Raw genomic sequence first — 26,151 nt, forward strand, 5'->3', positions numbered from 1 at the left:
TGTAGCAGTGGTACTAACCATGGCAGAGACTGGCTCCTTCCTGTTACAGCCCATTACTCTTTCACAAATGACTTTTACACACTTCCAAAATGTCTGGTGGCAGGAACAATTTCCAAAGAAATTCCTGAAAGCTCATTCCTCCAACAAGCGTTGACTATGAACCAGTCATGCTCAGAGCACTTCGTAGAAAAATAAAGCCTTAATAGGATTGCCCTTAGCTTAAGAAATAGACGTCTACTGAGCTAGCAGCCAATGGGATTGGATAACTAAGGAAATGTTATTTTTAAATAAATAAATAATTTTCTTTACATTTTGATTTAATTTTAGTTAAATTAAATTAAAATAATAAATAATAAATGGATGAACAAATAAAATAAGAATGCTAAGTTTAATATAGGGGAAATGAGATAGCACTAGGAGTCAGGATGTCTGGGTCCCCTTGCTACTTATCTTCTCTGCCATGCTGACAAGTCACTCATTCCTCTGGTCTCGACTTCATCTACAAAACTGTTCACATGACTTCCTTGGTGCTTTTGCTCAGGACTTTCTGCCCATCCAAACATTAGAGTTCCCCTGAATTCCTGTATCCTCTGAAGACTACCCATTTAAAAATGAATATTCTCCAGAATTCTATTCCAGGGCCCTCCATATATAAATGTTATCACATATTGTAAGCAGTATGGCCACGGACACGTACATGCATGAACCACTGGACTTGGGGTGGAGTCTCAGTTCTACCTCTTAGGCAAATTATTTAACCTTGGGGAGCCTCCTTTGTGTTGGGCAGAATGAAAGGATATTTACTAATGCATTTGTAATTATAGATCCTTTACAAGAATAGAATGTTCTTCTTTTATCCTTTGGTCACCAAATCTTTCAATTATTCCTCTATTTTATTTTCACGATCCATCCCTTATTTACAATTACAACCCCACCACCAAAGACTCCTTGTCAGATTCTTCCTGCTACTAGAAGACAAAAATTAAGCCTAGAAATGACATGAAGAAATGAGGAAATGGTCTCTATGAGGGTAAAGTACTTGGCTGGAGAGTCATAGAACTCATCAATGACCATGACCCAATATTTCCTCTTTTATGCTATTATGATATATACTGGGTTCCTTAACTAAACAATTGTGGCTTTTGTTTTGTTTTTGAGGTTGTTGTTTAGTCGTTTCCTTCACGTCCTACTCTTCATGACCCTGCTTGGGCTTTTCTTGGCAAAGATACTTTGCCATTACCTTCTCTCGCTCATTTTACAGATGAGGAAACTGAGGCACACAGAATTAAGTGAACTCTCCAGGGTCATAAAACTAGTGTCTGAGGCCAGATTTGAACTCAAAAGGTGATTATTTCTGACTCCAAGCCCAACTCTCTCCCCAATACCTCATCTTATCACCTATCTTTCTCACTTAACTATATAATTATATAACTTCATATAAAGTTTGGGAAAGTTTAGATGAGCTCATGTAGAAACATGTGTCTTGATAATACGGATCTACTTCATAGGATAAGAATGATTTTTACTGATCTCTCATTCTATCTAGAAGAGCTATTTTGCTTTGCTCAAATGGAATTTATTTCTCAATTAGAATAAAATGTAAATATAGGTATTCTGTGTTTATAGTTATAACAGAATTTTTAAAGGAAGGTTTTAAATCAGCTCATTGTTAATATTTCATGCATAGGCATTGGGTTTATTGTCAGCTAGTGCTGTCATGTTCCATTTCCAAGATTACTTAAAGTTCTATGAAAATTTAATCACACCGCATAGGTTTAATCTGTTTTTCCCCTTCTTCCAAGATTAGTTCAACTGAATTGTGCATGTGCGTGTGTATGTGTGTGTGTGTGTGTAGTCTGATAGATAGCTCAGTGAAAATGGAGAAATACCAAAACTCTAAGCCTCAGAATAACTTGAAATTGAGTTCTTTAGTCCTTAAAATTTTTTTAAAGGAATCATTTTGCTACACTGCCCCAGATAAAAAGGAGCTATATCGTTTACTGAATTATGGAATTAGAGAATTAGAAAATACTTCAAGAGGCCATCTAAGTATATATTTCTTTTGCTTTTCTTTTTAAAATCTATTTTATGTAACTAGATTTTCTACTTCTTGTGGAAAAGTGTGATAGTTTGTCATCCTGACTATCTATAATATGATGATAGTTGCATGCGAAGGTATTATGTCTTTGTTAAGTTGAGTATTTAACACTAGATTTTGTAGAATTTTCTGTGGTCTGATGTTTCTGACATTTTTATTTCATAGAATTCTAAAATGTCTAGTAAAGCTCCTTCTAACATTGTTCTTTTTGTTGTTTTTTTTAGTGATCTCAGTGAAAATCAGATTCAGGCAATCCCAAGGAAGGCTTTTCGTGGTGCTGTTGATATTAAAAACCTGTAAGTATATTCCTAAAGAATTTTGTTCTGGGTTATCTGTTTTTAATCTATAAAGTAGATCGAACCATATTGTCACCAATGCATTTTAAAACTGTCCAAAAAAAACCTACTCCATTCTGATATTTTGGGAATTGGTAATGCAGGATTCTCTTTACTATAGTTCTGCAAGCTCTTGGAAGTGATGCTGTTCATAAAAAAGGAGGTACTCAAGTTATTGTCAAAATGATATGCTTAGTCTTAGAAACAGTGTCATGAAACTCCTAGCATAATTTTGATTAAAAGATGTTGCTAAAGTTGAATTTACTTCCTTTTTTTAGCCAAATTTAGTATTTACTTGGCCAGTTGGTATAGGTATTTATTAGAAAGGGAGAGTATAAAATATTCTTTCTGCTCAGAGTGAATAACAATTTTCTTTTAAAGATCTATGTTGCCTGGAGCTTTCAGTAATCATTTTCATTAAATTCTATAGGTTTGAGGAAGGGTCCATCTCAGGAAATTTACATTTTTGTGAGAATAGTTTTTCATACACTGTTTTTCTTTTTCTCTTTCAAGGAAAAGTGAATTTTTGCCATAACTTTTTAAAGGCCCATGTCAGTCTTTTTCTTTGCCTTGATAAATATTTAATCCAACATCTCATGTATAAGTGTTCTCTTTAAGTGCTTGGAGTTCCTGAAGTGTGTACTTTTTTATGATTTAAGATAACTCAGTGACAAACCAAGTATTTCTAAATGGATATCTTTTTAAAAATTTAAAGACTTTATCATGCTATAAAAGTGATTTTGTTTGATCTCTAGTGGATAGTAGGAAGTAAAAGAAATATATTTCTAGATTTGAACAGTAGTTGGGAGAATAAGTGGAAAATAAATTTTAAAAATCTTCTCTGAAAATAACATCAGGACTATATTTTTTCTTATCTGGTTATAAAGTTACCTGATACTTGTAATCTATTTTAAAGGGTTAAGTAATATGAAAATTTCCCATGAAGCATAATTTTCCTCTTTTTTCTTCAATTAGGAAAATGAGTTTTTTCTAAGCCAAATAAGAAAACTTTTTATTTGCTATTAAAAAAAACACACACACACACATTTGCTTCAATTTCAATGTTTGCAAAACCCATTTGCACTACAACCTTGTTAAGTAGATAATGAGGGATTAATCCCTTTCTACAGAAAAGGAATTGATGTTCTGAGAGAACAAGTGACTCACTTTTGATCATTTATCGTGGAGGTGTTTGAGAAGAGCATCAAGTTCTTTTTCTGTATCAGAGAATCTTCATTTGGCCTGGGAGGGTCATCCATGTGTAACACTGCCTCCCACTTGTTTTCTTGAGCACCTAGTTCCCAGGTTTCTTTCTCAGAATGGGCCTGACTTATACTTTGTAATATTTTTAAAAGATCAAAACCATAGGCTTTTAAGTATATTGAAGATGTTTAGAATTTTGGCCTTGTTATCCATTAGGGCTTCCTTGTTACACTGATCACATCTTCCTGGATCATTTAGCCATTTCTGTGTTTTTCTAATCTTCCTCTCTCTTGTAAGCTCTTTAAGGACAACTGCTGTATCTTAGTATGTCAGTGTCTCCTATAGCACCCAACAGAACGTCTTGCCCAATTCAGCACCCAACAAATATCTGTTGAATTGAATTATGTTGAATATTAAAAGAAGATATACTCTGTAGTAGTACATGCTGAGTAATACTGAGTAGCATCATGCAAAGAGGGAAATACTAGAAGTTGGAAGATATGGGCGAATACCCTGGCCCTGCTAATAGCTTGCATTGTGACCGTGGGGAAGTAATTTATCTTCTCTGAGTCCCAGTATTTAATCTATAAAATAGGAGTAAGAATACTAGCATAGAGGATATTTTGAATGTGAATTGCTGTAATTATCAGCATCTTCTCAGATGGCAAATAAATGAGAGGGGAGACATCATTTATAGAGAGACTGACAGTCACATGTATAAACTTAGGAGCGATGGGATACTTTGGAGAAAGGCCCTAAGATACACAGAAAACATCTTCATATATCTTTCATGATAAATATGCAATATAGTCTATATATACCATTTTAAAACCAGATATACAGATGTGCATTTGCATGCACGCACAAACCCTTACCTTATTATTAGTTGGAAAATAGTCACCAAAAACTATCATGGAGCATACATGGGAAGTTGATTGAAATCTTTATTTAATCATTCTCTTAAAGCATTTATTACTTTCAGACTACAGAACACTATGCAAAGGGCCAGGCATACAAAGACTAGTAAAATGGCCTCTTCTCCAGGAGCTCGAATTCTGACAGGAGAAAGCCCATGTAGCACATTTCACCTGTCCATGACTGCTGGTCAGTGGCTGGAGTTGGGAGGACTAGGAATAATGACGCTTTTTCTACAAAGGTTGCTGTTACAAGTGAGGGTGACCCTGCACTGAAGAGATGACCGGTGGTCTGAGGGACTTGCTCTTCCTGGAGCTCTTGAGCCATGGTTCCCAGCTAGTTCCATCAGGAGAAATGCTCATTAAAGTGTCAGGAATAAATTGCTTTCCCTGAAACATGAGGCTCCTTTCCTCCCCCTTTGGGTGCCTCGCTGCTTCAGCCAGACAGGTTTGGATTTCCTGCAGTTGGCAGAGGATGGGACTTGGCTGTTTCCCTCGGTGACAACTCCAGGGTACCGGACTAAAAGTGAAGTTTCTAGCTTCAGAACTCTGGGATTTGTCTGTCTGACAGCCAGGACTGGTGGGAGCAAGAAGCATGAAACCCTTTCCCACAGGGGTTGCTCCCCATATGACTCTCAAGGAGCAATGGAAACATGGCCAGTAGACTAAAAATCCCAGTGCTCAGAACTATCTCATCTGATGTCTTAATGAAAGTGGTGATGTGCTATGGCTTGCCTGGTACCTTCCATTTTTATTTCTTCTTAAACTAGATGAATTTTAACTATTAGGAAATATTCCCAAGTACAGTGATACCATCAGGAAAGCATGCTATTATTGGAAAATATCTAAAAGGTCTCCGAGAAAGGTGATGAGGATAGCAAGAAGGCTGGTAGCCAACTGTATTTGGATCCACCGAGAGAGCCAGGATGCTTAATTTGAAAAGAAAGAATTTGGGATTGGGGTTGTGGTGAATGTGGGTAAATTAGAATTCTTTTAACTTGGCAGAAGTCATGGAAATCTGATTTTAGTTCGATATGAAACAAAATATACTACCAATAATAAAAGCATCATTAAAGAAGAATGAATGTCTTGAGGGAACATTTGAGGTCTTCAAGCAGGGACTGAATGATCACTGAATGACTAAGAGTGTTGCCAAAGGAATTCCAGCTCGGGATTGGGGTAGCCCAGATGGCTTTAGAGAGTGCTGCCCCTTTTGATCTTCTTTAATTTGATTTAACTGAGCAGTCTTTTCCTGGCTGAATCTGAGGAAAGGCATCAGGAAGATAGCAATGTTTCCCAATTATCACAAGGATACAGGACTAGGGCTGGAAGGAGACTTGGAGGTCATCTAGTCTAACTCTTTGGTCTTATACATCAAGAAATTGAGAGCCAGTGATGGTGAAAGATGTTATAGGGGAAGAACATCTACTCCCCTTCCTTTACCTTAATCTTAAATTGTCATCTTTTCAGTTTCTACACATTGCTTCTAATTCTGCCCTCTGGCCCAAATAGAATCAGTATAATTCATCTTCCATTTGACATTATAATGCTTGAAGAAATCTGATAGCTTCAAAGTCTCTTTCTTAGAGGCTGTCCAGTTCTTTCAGTCTTTTTTTGCCATTTAAAAATTTTTGATTACTTTATTCTGAACTTGAGAAATAAAGCAAGCATTTCCATAACATAGTAGAATAGTTTTTAAAAAATTGTGCATGAAACTGAACATCTATTGCATACAATTTACTATTTCTTTTTAATATATAATAAAATTATCATGTAACTTTATTTTTTTCCTTCTCACCTGAAATGTTTACCATTAGACATAAATCAGTGTGTGTGTGTATGTATGAATAAAACACCATTCTGGATATACTTCCATACTTCTATTTATTACTTCTTTCTCTGGATTCAGATAACATCTTCCTTCATTTGTCTTTTGTAGTTAATTTGGATATTTATAATAATCAATCTTCCAATGGCCTGAATTCAAGGTCGTTCATTACTCTGGTTATCCTAATTCAGACATTGCTTAATTTATCAATGCACTTTTTTAAATGCAGCAGATAAAACTGAACATGATTATCCAGTTATGGTCCATAGCAAGGCTTACATCCCTTATCAGAAACACTATGTAGGTTTAAGTAAAAGTCAAGTTTACATTAGCATTTTCGGCTTTTTGGTTCATGTTGAGCTTGTAATTCACTAAACCCCAGTTATTTTTACAGATAAACTGCTCTCCAGCCATACCTTCTTCTAACAAATTTGATTTTTTTTTAAAAATGGAGTGCAGGTTTTAGGTTTCACTCTATTATGTTTCATTGTATTATGTTCTACCTCAACATTCTAGGTTTTTCAGGTGTACATATTTGTAAATGAATAGGAAAGGGGGCATTTATTAAGTGATTATTATATGCAAATTTCTAGGGTACAAATAAAAATAAGAATTCATGCTCTTGAAGAACTTACATTTTAATAAAGGGAAACAAGATTTAAAGGAGGTTTCAACTATATATCAGATGAAATGGCTCAATGGACCTTAGAGTGCAACAGGAAATCAGATGATAATGCATTTTTTTTCCGTATTATTTTCATTAATAAAACCAAATCCACCTCTATTTTGAGCCTCTATTTGGAGAACTTTTTTCTAGTCTTGAGGAGTGAAGGCTCCTGAGGAGTTGAGTGATGTGACATCTACACAGGCAATTGCTTGGTCATATACCTGCAATGAAGGTTGACTTATGGAAGGTTCCTTCCTTGGATGATGTTTGTAAGAGTGGCCTAAAGGTAGGCAAAATATTTAAGTTCACGATCACAAATTTCACTGATATTATTATCTGTTTACACTAAGCAATGATCCCATATCTTTTTTGATCTTGTTCTTTCTTCAACAATTATTTTGTTATTTTTCTTCAAGAAACTGAAAAGGTTGACCTATATTATAAAGTATATAATCAGATTTATTTCATTTATTTGGATATCAATAAATATACAAACCACAGTTTGCTCTCAACATGAAGATTTTTTTTCTCTAGCTTCATAAATGAAATCACATAAAAACTATCTTAAACTAGACTGCACTTTTTATTTCGTTTCTTATTCCTTGCCTTAAGGAAAACGAACATGCAGAAAATAAGTTCAAAGCAGAAAATTAATAAGATGTTTCAAATTATCAACTCATTATTTGTTTTATAATAACATTTACTTCCAGTTCTTTTAATTAATTAGGTCATTATGGTTATTTAAAGTCATGGAATTATTTAGAAATAATGTAGACATTACATAAAGTGAGAGATATGTTTATTTAAGATTATTTAAGCTCTCATATGCTTCTGACTAAAGTAATAATGGATATCTCCTCTTAAACAGTACTTGACAGCAGTTTAATCATATTCCCATGCACATAGTTACTTTTTTCATGAAATCCATCCATTCAGATGTCATTTGGTAAACCATCTATAGACTATCCACTCAAAGCACAGAAAGTCTTTTGCTCTTTCACAGATGTTTCTTCAACATCTGGCTATTATTTCTTGATGATGTGTTATTTTTTATTATTAACTATCCAGAGTTCATTATTAGTAATATCCTATAGATTGATTCACCATCTAATCATTTCTTAAATTATGGGTTTTTATGATTCCCAGTTTTTTAATGCTACTAGAGCACATTGAAGTTTAAAAATTATATTTTCAACATGTTGAATTTGTTATATACTTAAAGACTAACTTTATATAGTTTGATATAAAATATTTTTTATCCTTTGTGAACATTCTCATATTTATTAGTAATGGTCAAGTTTAGAATTAAAAAACAATTAATTTAAAAATAAAATTTAAGATATACTTGATTGTTGAAAGCAAAATGATTTTCCTAAATGTGAGTCAGCCAGGTCTTCTGAACCAAATTCATTATCCATCTGCAATTCCTATCTCTCTCTCTATATATATACTAATTAAGTAAATGCTTGGACCTTCCATCTTTCATAATTTAGAGAATAATAATTCTTTTTTCCATTTCTTTTTGTGCTATATGAGTTATTCAGCCAATATCTTTTGAATGATCCTGGATTTCATACTAGAGAGTCCATAACAACCCACGACTCAACACAATCAGTATAATATCCTTTAGAGAGCAATTTACAGGTAACATTGTTCTGATTGGCCTTTTTCCAGGGCATCTTCCATGACTGTGGGACATAATTTTCAGGAGCATTTGCCTCCTTATTATATGTTTTGTTTGGTGTTGATAATCAGAGAATCATTAGATAAAGATATTTCATTATTTAAACTGATTAATGGGCTATGTCATTTTAGTATGTAATTTAATATCAAGATGCCTTTTTTGAAGAGAAACTTGAAGGTTTGTTTTGTTCCAGCTAGTCAAAATATTTCTTTGTTTTTTCCACAATTAATAGGTAATGAACACAATGCAATCATAAACATACATTGCAAGTGTACCTGTACACCGTGGGAAGAGAATTCCCATTGATTTTTTTCTTTAGGAGAAAGTGATTAGTGTGCCCACCTAATCTTATATATGTTGGTGAGCAGCACCTTTTGTTCTTGAAATATTTCAAACAACTGTGTGCCAGTGGATATTTATTAAAAGTGAATCATCTGGGTTATATGTCATTTTTGAGAATATTTTCCCATGTCTGTCTTACAAAATTTTCATAAGGATGAGAAACTAGATAAAATGTAGGTCAGTTGTTTTGTCTTCTTGGTTAGCTTTTTGGAGCTAATACCATCATCATATCCTTTCTTTTTGAATTTTTTTTTTAAAAATCAGTCTCTTTTGTTGAAACTGTTCATTGCTTGAACCATTCAAAAATAATTTGAAATTATGGAGATGGGGAAAATTAAGAAAATGTCATTGTGATCCAAAGATTCCACTGTTAAGTAGTTAAGTAGTAGCATGTTATCTCCAAGAAGGTTAAAAATAGGAACAAATGTTTCATGTACATCAAAATATTCATAGAAGTACATTTTGGGGGAAGAAGATAATTAAAAAACAAGTAGATGCCTTTTGATTGGGAAAAGGCTAAATAAGTTATTTTGCACAAATGTAATATAGTATCACTATATTTTAAGAAACAATGAATGAAAGCATTCAAAGAAACATGAAATGATTAAGTGAACTGATGCAAAATAAAGTAAGTAGAACTATAATAAATACAACTTTGTGAAGTAGAAAGAGCAAGAAAAATAAAATTGAATAATTTATAATTAAAATGATAAGACTTAGAGCTACATAAGAAAATGTACTTTAATTATTTCTTTGAAGAAATGGGAAAATGAGAGTTTGAATTGTTGATTAGTTTTAATTGCTTTTTTTGCTTCTAAACAATTCTTTGCTATGAAGGATAGTTTTCTGAAGATGAGAAGGAAGGAAACATACGGAAATAAAAATTATGTAAAAATGAAAGATCTCAATAAAATTAAACAAACAAGTAAATAAAACATCAATGAACAAAACTAAAAAAAGAAATTTAGGAGTAAAGTGGTGTATTCCATTTGAATCAAGCCACTCACCACACCATCCTAACTAGGATTTTTCCTTATATATCAATGGAGATAATGCAGGAGTCAGAGTCCCTGGAAAAACAATGCCTCCTAGACTACCTAGTTTAGAACCACTTCCAGTACAGAACCCATGGTCATTAGAGCAAAAGTGACCCTTCTGGATTTGGGACCTGAAAAATGTTTCTGTAGGTGCCTACAACTTTACTGCTTCAGAAATTAAAACTGCTAAAGGCCCAGAAAAGTTATCACCAAAGTCCTTGGTACCAGCAGGTAGTTTAGTGTTAGAAACATGTGATTTGATCAGTGGAAATTAAATTCATAAGATATAAGACCATTTGCTTTATTCCCACATTCAGCCCTTCCATGTGACTTGCAGGTGGAAGTGTGTATATGTGTGTATAAAACATTATGTCCATATATTCATATGCCTGACTACAAACATACAATGTCTATACAAGATAGATTAACAGGTAAATAATAGATTGATATCTTCCCCTACTAAATGTGAACTTCTTGAGAGCAGAGGCTGTCTGTTTTTTGCTGTCTGTATCTCCAATATTTACCAAAATATTTGCACCTAGCTTGATAATTGCTTCTTCAATCAATTTTTATTCATTTTAAGAAATATTGTCTAATGTTCTATCTCTAGTTTTGTGAATAGCTCAGCTCTTTTCTGACATCAAAAATGTAAAAATATCTTGTCCCTAATTTAATGTGAATAGGTCAGTGCCCCCCGTACTTCTGATAGATTCTTGGTCACTGTGTAAGTGTATGTTCGGCTTCCTGATTGAGGGTATTAGGTGAGAGGAGAGAACAAACTCCAGTAAAGAGACTGATCTGAATTAACAACCTATAACATGATCCCCAAAGATTTCTGACGATATAAAAATCTTGGATGGGTCTGAACCTTATCTGGAAACTGTGCTTCTGATTGTGAACACTTAACATCAAAGTTATAAATGACTTCCCTAAACTTATACAAATGACACAAATGACATTTTGTTAGAAGTATTATTCCTTATAACAAAAAGGTCAGAGCGACATAAGGCTCTTTTAATATCCAGAAAAATTTTGCTTAGGGGTTAGAATGAACCTGAGTATCCTTCGTAGCAAAGGATAAAAAGGCTTCAGAAATCCTGCAGCTTTCAGAAGAGTAATATTTCATATGGGGAGCTATCCATGGTCCTGTGGTTGCCTTACCGACTACTTCTAACTTTTTCCTCTTCTCCCCCTTCTTTTTTAAGTTTTCATGACCCAATCCATCCAAATTTCTGTATTTTCAGATCTGTTAAATGTCTGAGTATAAGTTAAGATTTTTCTTTCTTGAAAAAAAAGTAGTTTTATAAAATTATTACCAAGATTTTGAGTCTGCCGACTTAGAATGTGGAGCCTTAAACAAAATCTAACCCCATATTCTTGTAGGAAACATTCACTATCAGACTCCTTGACCAGTATTTTCTACACTTTGCAAACATACTTTAGCAAACCCATTTAAAGGTATGGGAATTTCATATATATGTCTTATTAACTCCCATGCTGTCTCTGAGATGCCGGTATATGAGAATTATAGAAATATAAGTGATCAATAATTTGAAGGTAATTGTTTTAAGAAATAAGTACTGTTTGCTTCTGAGAAACGAGCTTATCCACTGATTATGCAATTAATTAAAAATTTAAATCTGAATTAATTCTGTCTATAATATCTATTCTACATACTACTTTCTTTCCCTTTCAATCAATGTAATAAATTTTTGAACCTCCTAATTTTAATGATCACAGGCCAGTTGAAAATATTTGAGCAGAGCTGGGAATTTGAAATTATCTATAAACTGGAAAAGGCAGAGAAGAGGGACTTCTTTAAAAGAATACTTCCAAAATATCAGAAAAAAGAAAGGTCAATGGCAGATTTTAAGGTGTATGGGAGTAGGGATGGTGAAGAAATATGAAGGGATTCATTGGAAAAAAAGTTTAATCTCTAGAATTTGAGAACCTAAATTTAGATCTAATCTCAGTTATTATCCATGGGAACTGGTCAGGTCACTTAATCTCTACTTGCAACTTGAGGCAATGGATGTCCCCTAAAGTACCTTCTAATTTTATATGTATGAGAGATTATCCTTGGTTGTCCTAACTCCTGGTTCTACTTTTCTCCTTTCTCTTCCTCAACCTTCCACAACTGTTAAGGGAGAACAACTATACAACTTATAACCTGAGCCATTTTGGGACACATGGGGCAGGTTCAGAGGGTGAGATTTGAGAGTACCTTCCCCTGTATCTAAAGTCAAGTATGCTTGAAGACCAGGGTCCTTCCTAGTCTCAAATCTGGTTTAATGCCAGATTTTCTGGGTGGACAGAGGATAGGAGCAGGCAGTGGTCTTTGTTTTTTGACTAACCCTCTCCCTACAATCTACATAATATTCCCTCTAGTAGGGAACTGCATCTCATACAACCAAACTATTGAAAAATCCTTATAATTTTTCCTCCAGCCTTAGTCTATCATTTACTTGTGGTAGATTGCCATTGGACTAATAATTGAGATACTGCTTTCATCATGTCATTCCATTGCATGAAAACCTCCAGTGATTTTCTCTTAATTATAGAATAAAGTCAAAATTCCCTACTTAACTTCGCAATCAAGGTCTTCCACAATCTCAACCAGAACATCTTTAGCAACCTCTTGTAATGACTCTCCACTCTAGTTGACTGAGTTACTCGCTCTCCCCCAAACATGTTGTATATTCTTCCCTTTCATCCTCACAAACATCTATTTGCATTGTCTAACTCTTTCTCCTTACCTATAGAAATGCTACTTATCATGCAAAAACCAACGCAAATCTGACCTCCTATATAAGGCCTCCATAACACTTCAATAGATGATCATCTTCCTTTTTTCTAAAAGCCTTTCACACCTATCATCTGCTGGCTTTGGGTCTTCATTTGGACCTTTATCCAGATTGCCCAGAACATACTTTTAGGGATTTAGGGGGAGAAAATTTCCTCAAACATATTTTGCATCCTTCTCTGAGTATAGGGTCCCAATTGGGATATCCACATACATTTGGGCAGCTCATCTGAGACTTGACTAGACTCTACTATAAAGTTGTCTTTGTATTATTGCCTGTTAACTTTTCCTTGTTTCTAATTCATTCTGGCAAGACCTTATAAACTTATATAAAAGTTATAGGAAGTCTGAGAAGCTTTCTAATTAAGTTTGTAAATAATCACCCATCTTACTAGATATGAGGTTTCTGGACAAACCATCAATTTAGGGAGTATATAAGAATGTGAATCATGGACATTTTGGGGGCACAAGACATGGAATAATACAACTGATACAGCCCAAGTCGCCAGAGAACTATCCAGCGCTAGCTATGTGGAACAATGAACCTCCAGGTTGATTGGGAGAATTCTTTATTCAGGATGGGGGCCTTTGTTTAGTGTCACTTTGTCTGGAGGCGACTTTTGTAAGCAGGCCTCTTGGTAATTTATTGACAGATTATAGGGAAACCGAACAACTGTCTAACTAGAATTTAGGATGACATTTTGGTTGCATGAATTATTCAAGTAAATTTACAGGCCCCGGCTAGGATATTTTGTTTTTTTAGGATTGGCTTTGCCTTTTCTCTCTTGCAGCTTCTGTGTAGAAAGCGCAGAAAGGCACTATGTGGGATCATGTCTCTGAAGTTAGAAAAGACTTAGGACCCATCCAGTCCAACCCTCTTGTTTTCAAGATTGCACAGATTGTTAGCGTCAGAACCAGCATCCAGTTCTAGACTCCATGTCTCCCGGTGCCATACTCTTTCTTTGCCTACAGAACATGGGCCTCCTTGAGGGCAGAAGCCATGGAGAACAGGCTTCCAGAGCAGCTGGCTAGGCCCTGGCCCAAAGAAGTTTGCCTCCAGAACCAGGAATAATACAGGGCGAGGAGAGTTTCTGGTCAGCAGTGACATGTGGAGGGTGGGAGGAGTGTTGGGTTTTCTCCCCATTATAAAAGTCTACTTTTAGACCCGTTCCCTTCCCTTGGCCAGCCCCAGGCTGACACTCCACAGGATCCAGTAGCTTCCTTTGAACCTCGTTGGGGCTTCAGTCAAAAGAAGCTTTGTCAGATTCAACAAGAGTTCGGAAATGATGTTAGCTAGAGAGATTCCAGATTAACCATGATTCTCCTCCATATCTCATAGTAAACTTTTGCTAATTTGTAAAATGAGAATGACAATACTTACACTACCTTGAACCTTTAAGGGTAATTAGTGGGAAATATTTTGTGTGCCACAAAAGCCCTCTGGAGAACCATATTCTCAGTTAAAATTTTAGAAAAAAGTACAGGTAGAAAAGGTGAATATGTAAGAGTGCCTGCCTTGTCCTTGTGTGTACAGATAAATCTTAGAGGTCATGGTCTAAACTGTGAGTTAAAAAAAAAAATATTGTGTGTGTCCCGGACCCCTCTGACAGTTAAGTGAGACCTATGGATCTCTTCTCAGAATGTGTTTAAATGCAGAAACTAAAATATTTATCATTTCAAAGGAAATTAATTATATGATAATTGCTGATAGGAACAATAGCTAGTATCTAACATTTTAAGGTTTGCAAATCTTTTACATGTGATCTCATTTATTGCGATAAAGTGTATTTTTTAAATTCAAATTTATGGATCCTTTGAAATATGTAGACCCCAAGTTAAGAAACTCATATCTCAGTCTTACATTTGAAATATAAAAAAATTGAAGGCTAGAGTAGTGAGTGGGCTTGCCCAGTATCGTGCAGCTATTTGGACTCATGATTCTCAGGTCATAGTCCTTTTGGCTCCTTTGGCTTCTCTTAATAATTTGAGCCTCGAACATGCTTGGAAGGTAACCATTTGAGTCTGCCTTATCCTTTGCTGCTTTTGATGGCTATCACTTTCTCTATTGAACTGTTACCAAGAGCAAGATCTTGCATATGGTATATGCTCAATAAATTTTTTTTGGTGATTAAAAATGGATGAATGACCAGATATTGTTAAGGGAGATAATTTCTTAGAATGTCCATGAAGAGTTTGAAAATTTTATCTCACTGTTACCAGGTAATTTATAGAAAATGATTATTTCTAGCTTATCATTGTGATTAAGTGGCAAAAATCTATCTGGTCACTTATGACTTCATTTCTGCAAGTCATTCCTGTTAAGAGGGCATTCTTTTTCAGGTTTGGAGTTGATCAGTTTCCTTGAATTTAACTCAATATTCCTTTTTTTCCAGTATTTCAGTAGGTTTTTTTTTAAATTGTGAAAAGCACTAAAGCATTAGAACATCTATGTCAATGAATAATAAGCGTGGTAGTAAGCTGACTCTAAGTCATTTTAAATTTTAAAGATCTGTGACTTTGCTAATGATATAAATTCCTCAAGAGAGTAACTCCAACTTCTTTACAGTATACTGGATTAAAGACAGATAATTTATTCCTCCAAATTCATCATCCAGCACTTTACCTGGTGATGAGCCTCCAATCTTAATTAGGCTGATTCCTAGATGATAGTTACGTGGTGTATCAGTGGATTGACTGCTGTATAGTCTAACTCCTCATTTTAAGGCAAAGCTAAACCTGAATTGTTGAAGAATTTTCCAGTAGAGTGTAGTCTCCGGGAGGGCCTATCAAATTAAAAATGTTTTATTATTTATTAGAAACAATGGAATTCTCAGAGCACGTGGTTTATGTAGAATTCATCAGATCTGTAAGTAGGACTCGGCTAAACTACTCTTTGGAAAAAGATCTTCCTTAGCTTTAAAAATCTTTAGGAAATAAGATGCTATAATCTCCCTAAGGAAAGAGGGAAAATGTGGAAGTGAGAGGAGAATGGAATCAAAAGATTGCTAATCGATATTAAAAATGGACTCTTGTTGCTGTAATCTGTGGACCTCTGGGTCACTTTTCGGCTCCTCCAGCCATTTAATAGCTGATATAGCATATTCTTTTCCCACACTGGTACATTCAGGCTTTCCAGTTCCTCTTTTGTCACTGCCTAATGTCTACCAGAAATAGGAAATGTCAGGCCCTAGGACCACCATACAACGCTTCTCTCTCCCCACACCCAGGGCATTCGGCCGAATGCGCCCCAGGTGGCAGAGTGCCAGGTCCTCAGCACTGCCCCTTTTGTCCCATAAAAGCTTTAATTTGTTATTGGGAGTCGATGAGCAGGAGGACGCTGGCCGTTTGAAGCTGCTGGACTGACGGAAGAGCATGCTCTCTGGGTTACCCAGAACACCAAAGGGTAGAGACGAAGGAGTGCTTTCAGACATCCATGTCGTAGAAGGGCAGAAATATGGGAGTTTATGAGGGTAGACTTTGAGCTGCTTGTTCAGTCCTAACCCTGAGTAACTGATTGATGAAGTTTGGGTGAGTTTATTTTGACATTTGCAAAATGGTTTGAAAGGAACTTTATTCCTAGTGATTAAACATAGATTTATTAAAGGGAATAACAACAGCAAAGTTTTGGTTGTTGTTATTTTGGGTTTTTGTTTTATTTTGTTTTTTGAATTGTCTCAACCGGTGCCCATTGAGTAGGAGTCATCTGCCTTTCAGTTATTTCTTGTAGGACAAGATTCGCTTCAATGCTTTCCTTCTGTCTGTGGGCTGGATGATTTAAAAGAAACTGTGTCAGGGCTGATTTATACATTGACAGCTAAGGATAATAAGATATGGGCAAACACAAGGCTCACCCCTTTACAGGTTAACCTGCAGGCTGACTGCATTAGGCAAATTTGATGGCATTAAAAGATTTTGCCAATTTGTCTGGAAACAATTTCTCTTTTGTACTGTGTCAAGGGTAACATTTCATGCCATTGTACTAATTTAAATGGCTTTGATAAATTGTACTAGGGGTTAGAGAATGGGACTCTGGATATATTTTAGCACTCTAAAAAAAGGCTATTAACTTAATTGTTAAATGAGATTAATCTATTAAAAACACAACAAGAGAACTCAGAAATGCAAACTTTGTCTTTTGATGTTGGAGTTACAAAATCATATCAAGTTGCTTTAAAAAATGCCTTAGAAAATGAAACTATTCTGCTTCATGAATTCCCCTTAAGGAAAAATGTTGGTACTCTAGATCATAATAAATGGTAGGTCTCATTTTGGATAGCTTTTCCTGAAAAACAACCAAAAAATGTCTTCTGAATATCCCAACCCTACATTAAATGACATAGATTGCACCGTTTTCATCAAGAAAAAATGTGCCAGTTTGTGATGGCTGCCACTCCAGATACCTTTCCCAATGAGATATATAATGTCATAAAAATATACATATATGCATATAATATATATGTAGATGGGTGGGTATGAATACAACGAATACATATGAATACATGTGCATGTTTATGTACATTAGTTACGTGTAGACAAAGTATATATGTACACATGCATAGGTATGTATAGATATCTGTGTGTACATGTATAATATATACGTATGATATATGCAGAGGTGTCCAACTCATGGTCCACAGGCTACAAATATTGTGCTCCAGACTTCAAGCATATTAAATATAATTGGGAAACAATTAAGAACAAAAAATAAAAATATATAATAAAAATAGTTAATATTATATTTTAAACCAGGTCAGTATATGGCTCACAGGGATGCTTATGTACAACTTAGTGGTCCCTGTTACTATTTGAGCTTCAAACCACCATATATATGTTTGCATATGTGGATATAGATCTGTGTATGTGTGCATGTAAGGCCTGTCTGCTTCCCCATGGGTGTATATGGACTGTACTTATGTATACATACACAAATACGCTTATACATACATATATGGTCAAGATATTGAAAGCCACATTCTGAGGAGTCACGCTTAAATTATGTTGGTATGTAGGCTTTTAATGAGGAAAGCACTTAGCCTGCAGTCATCCGCTTAACAATGCTTCAAGAGTAGCTCTAAAGTAGGTGCATTAGTCCCCTTGGCTAATACAGAATTAGAACCTGGAAGGGCAAATGTACTTGTGTCATGGTCATATTCAGAGTCCTGGACAATAGCATTTACTCATCTATGCGTCTGAAGCTGGTGCTTTTTTTTTCTTTTTTCTTGTTCTTTTCTTTTTTTTCTTTTTTCTTTTTCTTTTTTTTGGTATTAGTTTGGTAACATTTTGTTACTCTTTAAATGAAGCACTGAAATATCTGCTTTGCTGGGATAATAATAATCTCAAGTATATCACCACCTGCTTTAAGCAACAACTTCTTAGGCTATCCTCCTGAAAAGTGATTGTTCACAGTAAGGATCATGGTAGTTCTGTAATTGGCAGTTTATTTCAACAAAGTAGATTCCTACATATGTACAAGGAAGTCTTAATTCAAAAAGGAAAAAAAAAAGCAGGAAAAGGATACTTCAAAATTACTAGGTTTGGATTACTCTTAGATTTTGTATTCAGGACAGACAATTAAGTTCTCTTTTCAGCAGTGGAAAAGCAGTTTCTTTGAAATATATGCTATTTTCTAAAGTTAATACTTTAATATATAATATTTAAGTTTTCATCATGCTGAGGTGTGCGGACATAAAATGTGTTTTTGCCATTCAAATGCAGAATATACTACATAGGATATGTGAGTTTGTAAACGAAGTCATTTCATCCAGTAGTGGAAATTCTTTTTCAAAATGTAATCATTGGAAGATTAGTAAGGTGTACTCTGGATTATCTGTGTTACACACTTTTAAGTTACAAAATCCAACAGTAGCCATGTTCACCATGCAGGTAATCTGAAGGGCTTCGCTTCAGGAAAGAATCAAGTTGGATGTAAAATAAGTACATGTGTTCTAAAACGTTTTACGGGGGGAGGGAAAGCATATATGAAAGATGCTTCTGTTTCTGGATCCGGAGTTCTAGAAGGAAAGAGCTTCTGAAAGAGAAAACTCGGCGTCTTCTTGCCTTTTCTTGCCAAGGATAGTGGAATTAACATGCAGCTGGGCTTCTCTGATAAATGGATTCTGTTAGGTCACTGAGGGGATGCATGTGACATTAAGTGATTTACAATCCTTTACCTTAATGAAATTGTTTCAGCAAGATGACGCTGAGAGCTTTTAATGGATAGCTTTTCTTGATGTAATGAAATTGCATTCCTATGGCATTTAATATAAGGTGGAGTTATTATTTACTGGAGCCTTCCCAAAGCTGCTGTTTGCCCAGACAGTTCAGAACAAAAAGAGATCTCAGTGGCGGCATCAAGGCCGGAATGGCGTGTGACAGTCTTAAGCAGACGAGTTTGTGGGGGAAGCCTCTCCGCCAGGGAAGCCCAGCTCCAGAGATCCCCCCCGGCTTCCTCAGCCACAGCCCCGCCGGCCCTCCTTCCCTTTCACCCATGTCCTCCTAATCTGTTTAACAGGCAACTGGATTACAACCACATCAGCTGTATTGAAGATGGGGCGTTTAGGGCTCTGCGGGACCTGGAAGTGCTGTAAGTACTGCTTGTATCTCTTACTCTTCAAAGCCGCTTCTACCTAGGGACCTGTGTGTAGGAGCCTGTCTCCTGGCAGGGGTCCTGGTGCCAAAATGGCCTGGGAGCTCCTGTAAATAGCCAGTGCTGCTCGGTCATTGGGATGTTGGAGAAATGCACAGACAGCCTGCCACAAACGTGTCCTTTCCCGTAGCAAGGTAGATGGTTTACAGAATTATTCTGTCTGGTCAGAACTGGTAAATACTGAGACGGACGCAATTAACCCCAAGTGGGGGGAAATTACAAGCGATGCCATTTTATACCAAAGTGCACTGTTTTATATGATATGATATTGTTGATACTGCACAGTATTGTAGCTCATGGTAACTTTTTCTTCCCGGAAAAAAATGCCATTTTCAACAAGGTAATGGTTAGAAAAACTTAATTGTTTAGATTAACTCTATTATTATCTAACCTAACCAATAAGTTTGTTTTTAGAGACTGTATAACTAGTATTGAAATGGAAAACACACACACACACATACCCACACATGAATTGATCTTCCAATGCTATCTTTACTTCTTATTTATTCTTTTGAAATGTCTGGCAAAAGAGTAAAGGTAACATAATAATATACACTTGCAACCCTTCACTTAAAAATGGTGACTTCCACAAAAATAAAAATATCATAACCAAGGATTTGAAGCCTCTCCTACATTCCAGGGATATTTTTTTTTCCTGCCAGCCTTACAGTCCTGCTTATTTTTTTACATTCAAGAAAGGCAAAAGAATTTTGCTCTCTTCCAGCAAAGCATTCCCCTGGGTTTTAAATCATCCTCAGCCCAAACAAAATAGTCTGAAAATCAAAGAGAGCCTTTGAATTTTCAGTCTTCTTTTCATTGGAATTTATCCAGAATTCAGAAAATCCATCTGACTGGTTTATAAATTGAGTTTAGGGAGCAGAATGTGGTCAATCAAATAAATTGATTCAGCAGCATTTATATAGCAACAGTGAATTTCTGTTCAGTTTCAGTGGCGTATTTGGAGTATATTTTCCAATTTCCACAGTATTTGTTTCAACTCTTTACGTGGAATCAAATTATGATTTGTTAATAGATTTTTTAAAATTTGTAAGAAGGTGCAAATTGGTGTTGAGGAAATTTTTAATGATTGAGATATTTAATATTTCTTAGTCACTTAAGTTTTTCTATATACTTCCATTGTTTTTAGAAACTTTTTTTAAAATCCTAAGTAACACTGTAGCTTTACCTCCAAGAAACAGAACCAAAGGAGTTAGGATTTAAATTTCATTGAGGACACTATTATTGTGGCACAGCCTCTGAATTAAATTTTACAGTAAAACTGTTTGACAATAATACCAAAAATAATATTATTCCTGGTGATACTTCAAAACCAACATGCTTGAAGTTCAAGCCTCCTCTCATAGTGATAACATTGTATCAAAAAAGCAGACAAACTAAACAAACTTATATGTGTTTTATTCAGTTAAATGTAGCCCTCTTTTCATTCCCTCCCCAGTTTATAATGAGACCCCTGCAAAAGAATCAAAATTATCTCAAGATACTTTTCAGGCAAATATTCTAATTGACAAGCTAAATTAAATCCTATTAAAAACATACATATATATATATATGTTTATACATGTATACACACATCTATATATTCTTAGATGCAAAATATAAGTATATTTGCAATGTTAAGTAACTCTTTGCACCTAATTATTGTAATCATGAAGTTTTCTTTATTAAATATATCTAAATTTACTAAAATTTGGGAATTGAATTTTGAAAAGTCAATTATTGGAAGCATATTCATTTAGTATGTTTTCTTTGGCATGATAGTGGATGCTCTAAATAGTGATTCGATCTAAAAAAATGGCATAAAGCATAAGATAAAATGTTCAGTATATGTTCTGGAAAAGATAGCTGATTAATGGAATCAAAGAGAAAAAGTTTGGTTAACAAAATGAACTTTCAACATATCAATAAAATTATAAACACACACACACTCACGTACACATGGATTTCTATATAAAACTTGGGTCAATCTGTGTAATCTTCAATTTGAGGCTCCCTTCTAATAGCACATATTGCAATCCATTCATCCCATCTTCTCATGTGACTTTTGTCTATTTCCTCCCAAAGATTTTACAATCTAAATATAAAATTCTTCACCTACACACAAAGGATTCAAAATCATATACATTGTGAAATTTCATTTATCATATCTTCCTTTTACATTTAGCTTCATAAATTTCTCCTTAATTTAGTAACAATCCTTGTGTAAACTTCTCACTGCAAGGAAATAATATGCTGGAGATTCTATATTCTCCAACTCAAATCTAGTGTATTTTGTATATTAAAGATTTTAGACATATAGTATTTGAGTGAGTCATATAACGGATACTTGTAGTAACTCTATGAATGATATTATATAGATAAACCCCTACTTTCCTTTAAACTTTAATGAAGACTTGAATTCTCACAAATAATAATGAGAAATGCAAAAGAGAGAAATAAATGTATGATATCAACAAGAAGAAATCTTTAACCAAAATTTCATGCCTATAATCATTTTATATTGTGATTCATCTTGTTGCTATCCATTTACCTGCAGTAAAACACTGCAAAAGTTGATGTTATTGAATGTAATGGCACAGTGCAAAGATCAGGGGCTCTAAAGACAGAGAGCTTGGGTTCAGACCTGATTTCTGTCACTTCAAACTGCCTTTTGCAAATTATTTCTCTTCCCTGGGACTCAGTTTCCTCACCTAGAAAATGAGAAGCTTGGCCCAGATGGCCTCTTACTTTCCTTCAAGCTTGCATGTAGGATCTTATGACCCCATGAAATAGAAACTGGAATAATTAAAAGAATAGAGAGTATTTGTAACAATTGTCTGAAGTAAGTCAAAAGCTGGTCAATGAGATTCCTAAGGAAGGAGAACTCTTGAGTTTTGTTGGAGAACTTGTAGCCACTGACCTTCACACAAGAATTGTCAGAGGTGGGTGTTATTTCTCCCCTTTCCTCTCATAACTGTAAAAAAACATGTCATCATGTGCAGAATTAGCAAGTTCTTCAAAATAATGTTTTGAACTTTTTTTTTTTGACTTCTTTTTCAACTTGAAAAGTTGTTTTGGCAAACTATGAGACGATAAGAAGAAGAAGGGTGTGATTGTCTGGATCACAAGCCATTGATGATGAGTGATACAGTGGACAATGCATTGAAGCAGATCCATATTATGAAAAAGAGGAGAAATTTCTCAAGAGAGAATGTGAATACTTCACTGCATAGTGATTCTTGGGGTACCATGGGTAGGAAAGAAACATGGTTGTAAAATGGAACAAAACATCTTTATACAATATTTTTTCCCCATAAATGACTGTCATCTCAGAAATATCATTATGAAGAGATTGGAAACCAACATGTTAAAAAGAAAACTGCCTTAGAAAGTAAAATATTACGGATGAGAGTATCTGATGAATTAGAACTACGTTGACAGCAAACTTTTGAGAATTCAGCACCAAAATCCCGACTTACTCATCACAAGTATTTTGCTTAGGAATTGTTTCTCTACCTCGAATCTTTACGAGTCATCCATATTTCTTATTCAAGCATATTGTAGATAGTTGAAGATCACAGATTTTCTAAAATAGTCTAGATTTCAAAAAAAATACATACTTTTCATGATACTTTGTGGTCATTGCCTTTCTAAGGTGTCCACATATGGAAGACATCATAGGAACAGTTTGCCAGATTGTCTATCCTTAAAAAATAAAGACATGGTCAGCAGACTATATGCATTGTCACAGATGATAGCTTTCCAAGAAAATTACTATCAAAGTAAACATTATGCAAAGTAAACAAAGTAAAAATATATTTATAATTTTGCTTCTGATCTGATGTTTTCTTATTACCTTAATCTAAACATCGAAAGCATTGTTAAGGTATATTTTATATAGCTTGTCAAACATTAACCATTGTAAGAGGAAAATAAAAGTAATATCACCTTAATTTCTATTTAGAATATATGAGGATTAAGCTTATTGTTGAATCAAATACAGAACATACATAAGGTCTCTTCCATATTGGACATTTCCCTGGGCATTTTGGGTAGAGAACTAGTGCATTGTTTCAAATTACATAATTTTGTGATGTAGTCTGAGAAGATATATGAATTTTGTCATGTTATTCAACTTTTTTGAAACTCTCATCTTCAAAATAATCGATAATAATAATGATAATTGCATTATCTAACATGCAAATTATTATAAGAAGAGAGATTTGAAAATAATAAATGACTACATCAACATGAGCTGGATTATTAATAATTATTAATTTCAATGATTAGGTATAATATTAAGTTTACTAATTATTAGCACAAACATAATTTTATAAAATATCAGCACTAATTGTATCCTCCAAAACAATATATATTTTGCTTTGCTTCTTTGACTAAAACAGAAAATTTAAGGAGTGTCTTCAAATTGATGTTCCTCAGCCTTCATCATTAAAAAACATATTTGCTTGTAATAAGAGAACAGTCACAGCTGATCAAAGTCATGTCTAATTTGTACAATTTATCAATTTCATTCCCAATTTTTTTATATTTTTTATTTTATATTTTAATGTTAACTATTCTTAAAGTGTTGTTAGATTATTTTAAGTTTTCATAGTGGAAAAGAAGTTATTTAAACAACTCAGTTCCTTTTTAATTTCACATGGAAACCTCCTAGTAGACTATAGAAGAGGCAAAATTGTGTAATTTCTACAGTCGGTCTCAGAGTCAGAATACACTTTGTGAACCTGGGCAAATGTCTTCTACTCCTAGTAGCCCAGGTAACCCTTAATGACTTTAAGCTTTAAGAGAGAAGTTATCAATCTGCATTTGAGGGAAAAAAAGGTCTTTATTGTAAGGTTCCTGACAGAAGGTGTTTAACATGCATTGGTTCAATTCAAGCCATTAAAAAAAATTACCTCCCTTATATGTCACTATATTAAACATGAGTTAGATAAATATTTTTTTAAGAAACTACACATTATGTCGTTAGAGAGCTCCTAAGCTACTAGGGATACAGGCCATTTATAAATCAGAAGTCAGATTCATCGATGAAACAAACAACAGTATGAGAAACGAATATATGATATGCAGATATACGCATAAGAACATACAACAAACACGAGAGAAATGGCACCACGCGGCCAGAAATTGCATGAATAGAGCCCCAGCTGACCTGCATTCTAGCACAGTAAGTGATGGCCCACCCTTCTTGTGTTTGGTGCTGACCACCATGGGCCCATCATCTCCATCACCCCAGCAGCAACCAGATCATAGAGAAAATAAAGTAGATTAGGAATTGGCAAAGCAACTGCATCCTTTAGCAAAGGTTTGTAAGAATATAATTTCATTTTGTCCCTGTAACTCAAACCTTTTGCCACAATTACTGATGTTGTAAGTCAAGATTGAATAGTGCCCAATTTCCTCAGCAAGGAAGCAAACAGGATCTTTAGAAACAGAGTCCCATTGTTATGAATCACAAACATTTTAGGTTTAAAGCCATAGGACTTAATTATAGTAGCCAATATCTGGGTATTGATTGGAATTTCACATTTTGTGGGAAGTGTTTTGTTGCAAACCAAGAAGATTATAATTTACTGCTGTATATCAGTAGCTTTAAGTAATCTGAGATACCTTTCCTGGGACAAAAAAAAAATAGTAGTTCTTTGAAAAGAAAATGTAAATTGTGATTGATTGAATTGATGCTTTTCATTCATTTTTATTTTATTTACTTTAATCCACATTTAATTAAAAAAAATTTTATTGATGATCTTTTAAAAAATGCCGTCACTCCCTCAATAATTCTAATTCCAAGTCCCACCCAATCTTACTATCACCTGCTTTGTAACAAAGACATGCATTTAAGCAAAGCAAATTAATGACACTTTAGCTAGGACTGACAATGCATTCCTTATTTCCCACCTGTATTCGATTCTTTGGCCAAGAGTCAGGAGACATACTTTATAATGGTTCTTTTAAATTCTTGACTGATCTCTGCATTGATGAGAGTGGAGAAGTCTTTCATTATTGAATTTCTTTACAATGTTGTAGTCATTATGTGAATTGTTTTCCTGATTCTTTTTTCTTGTCTCTGTAGCATTTCATGTAAGTCTTGCCAAGTTTTTCTGAAGTCTTCCTATTTGTCATTTTGTATGGTAAAAATGAAATACTTCATTGCCTTCATACATCATGTCATTCAACCATTCCATAACCCATTCATGGATATTAACTGTCCTTTTCACGCTTTTGCAACTATATAAAATGCAGCAACATGTGTGTATACACATGGCATACACACATGAAGTATGTATATATGTATGCACACAGACTAATTTCTGTGGTACCTGTATATGCACAGATGTGTGTGTGTATATATGTATACAAATACATATATACATCTTTATATACCAGTTTATATAAGCATGTATGCACACATACATATATATTCTTTTATCTATATTTATGTATAACCTTTTCCTCCCCTTGACCTGGATAAATATCTGGTAGGGATATTGCTGAGTCAAAGGTTTTATGCATTTTATTGGCCTTTCTAATGTAATTCTAAATTGTTTTCCAGAAAGCATCTACAAATGCACATTC

At 34.6% G+C, this 26,151-nt stretch overlaps 1 protein-coding gene across 5 annotated transcripts in view; it reads left to right on the plus strand.

The window, feature by feature from the left end:
* The window catches only part of SLIT2 (slit guidance ligand 2), a 338,313-nt gene that overhangs the window by 182,279 nt on the left and 129,883 nt on the right, over positions 1–26,151 (plus strand). For all 5 annotated transcript variants that reach the window (XM_031942954.1, XM_031942956.1, XM_031942958.1 and 2 more), the window contains exons 5-6: positions 2,323–2,394; positions 19,423–19,494. In XM_031942954.1, coding sequence (XP_031798814.1) covers positions 2,323–2,394; positions 19,423–19,494 — 144 coding nt within the window. The remainder of the gene's footprint in view (positions 1–2,322; positions 2,395–19,422; positions 19,495–26,151) is intronic.

The sequence above is a fragment of the Sarcophilus harrisii genome, chromosome 6, assembly GCF_902635505.1.
Source record: "Sarcophilus harrisii chromosome 6, mSarHar1.11, whole genome shotgun sequence".
Taxonomy (NCBI): Eukaryota; Metazoa; Chordata; class Mammalia; order Dasyuromorphia; family Dasyuridae; genus Sarcophilus; species Sarcophilus harrisii.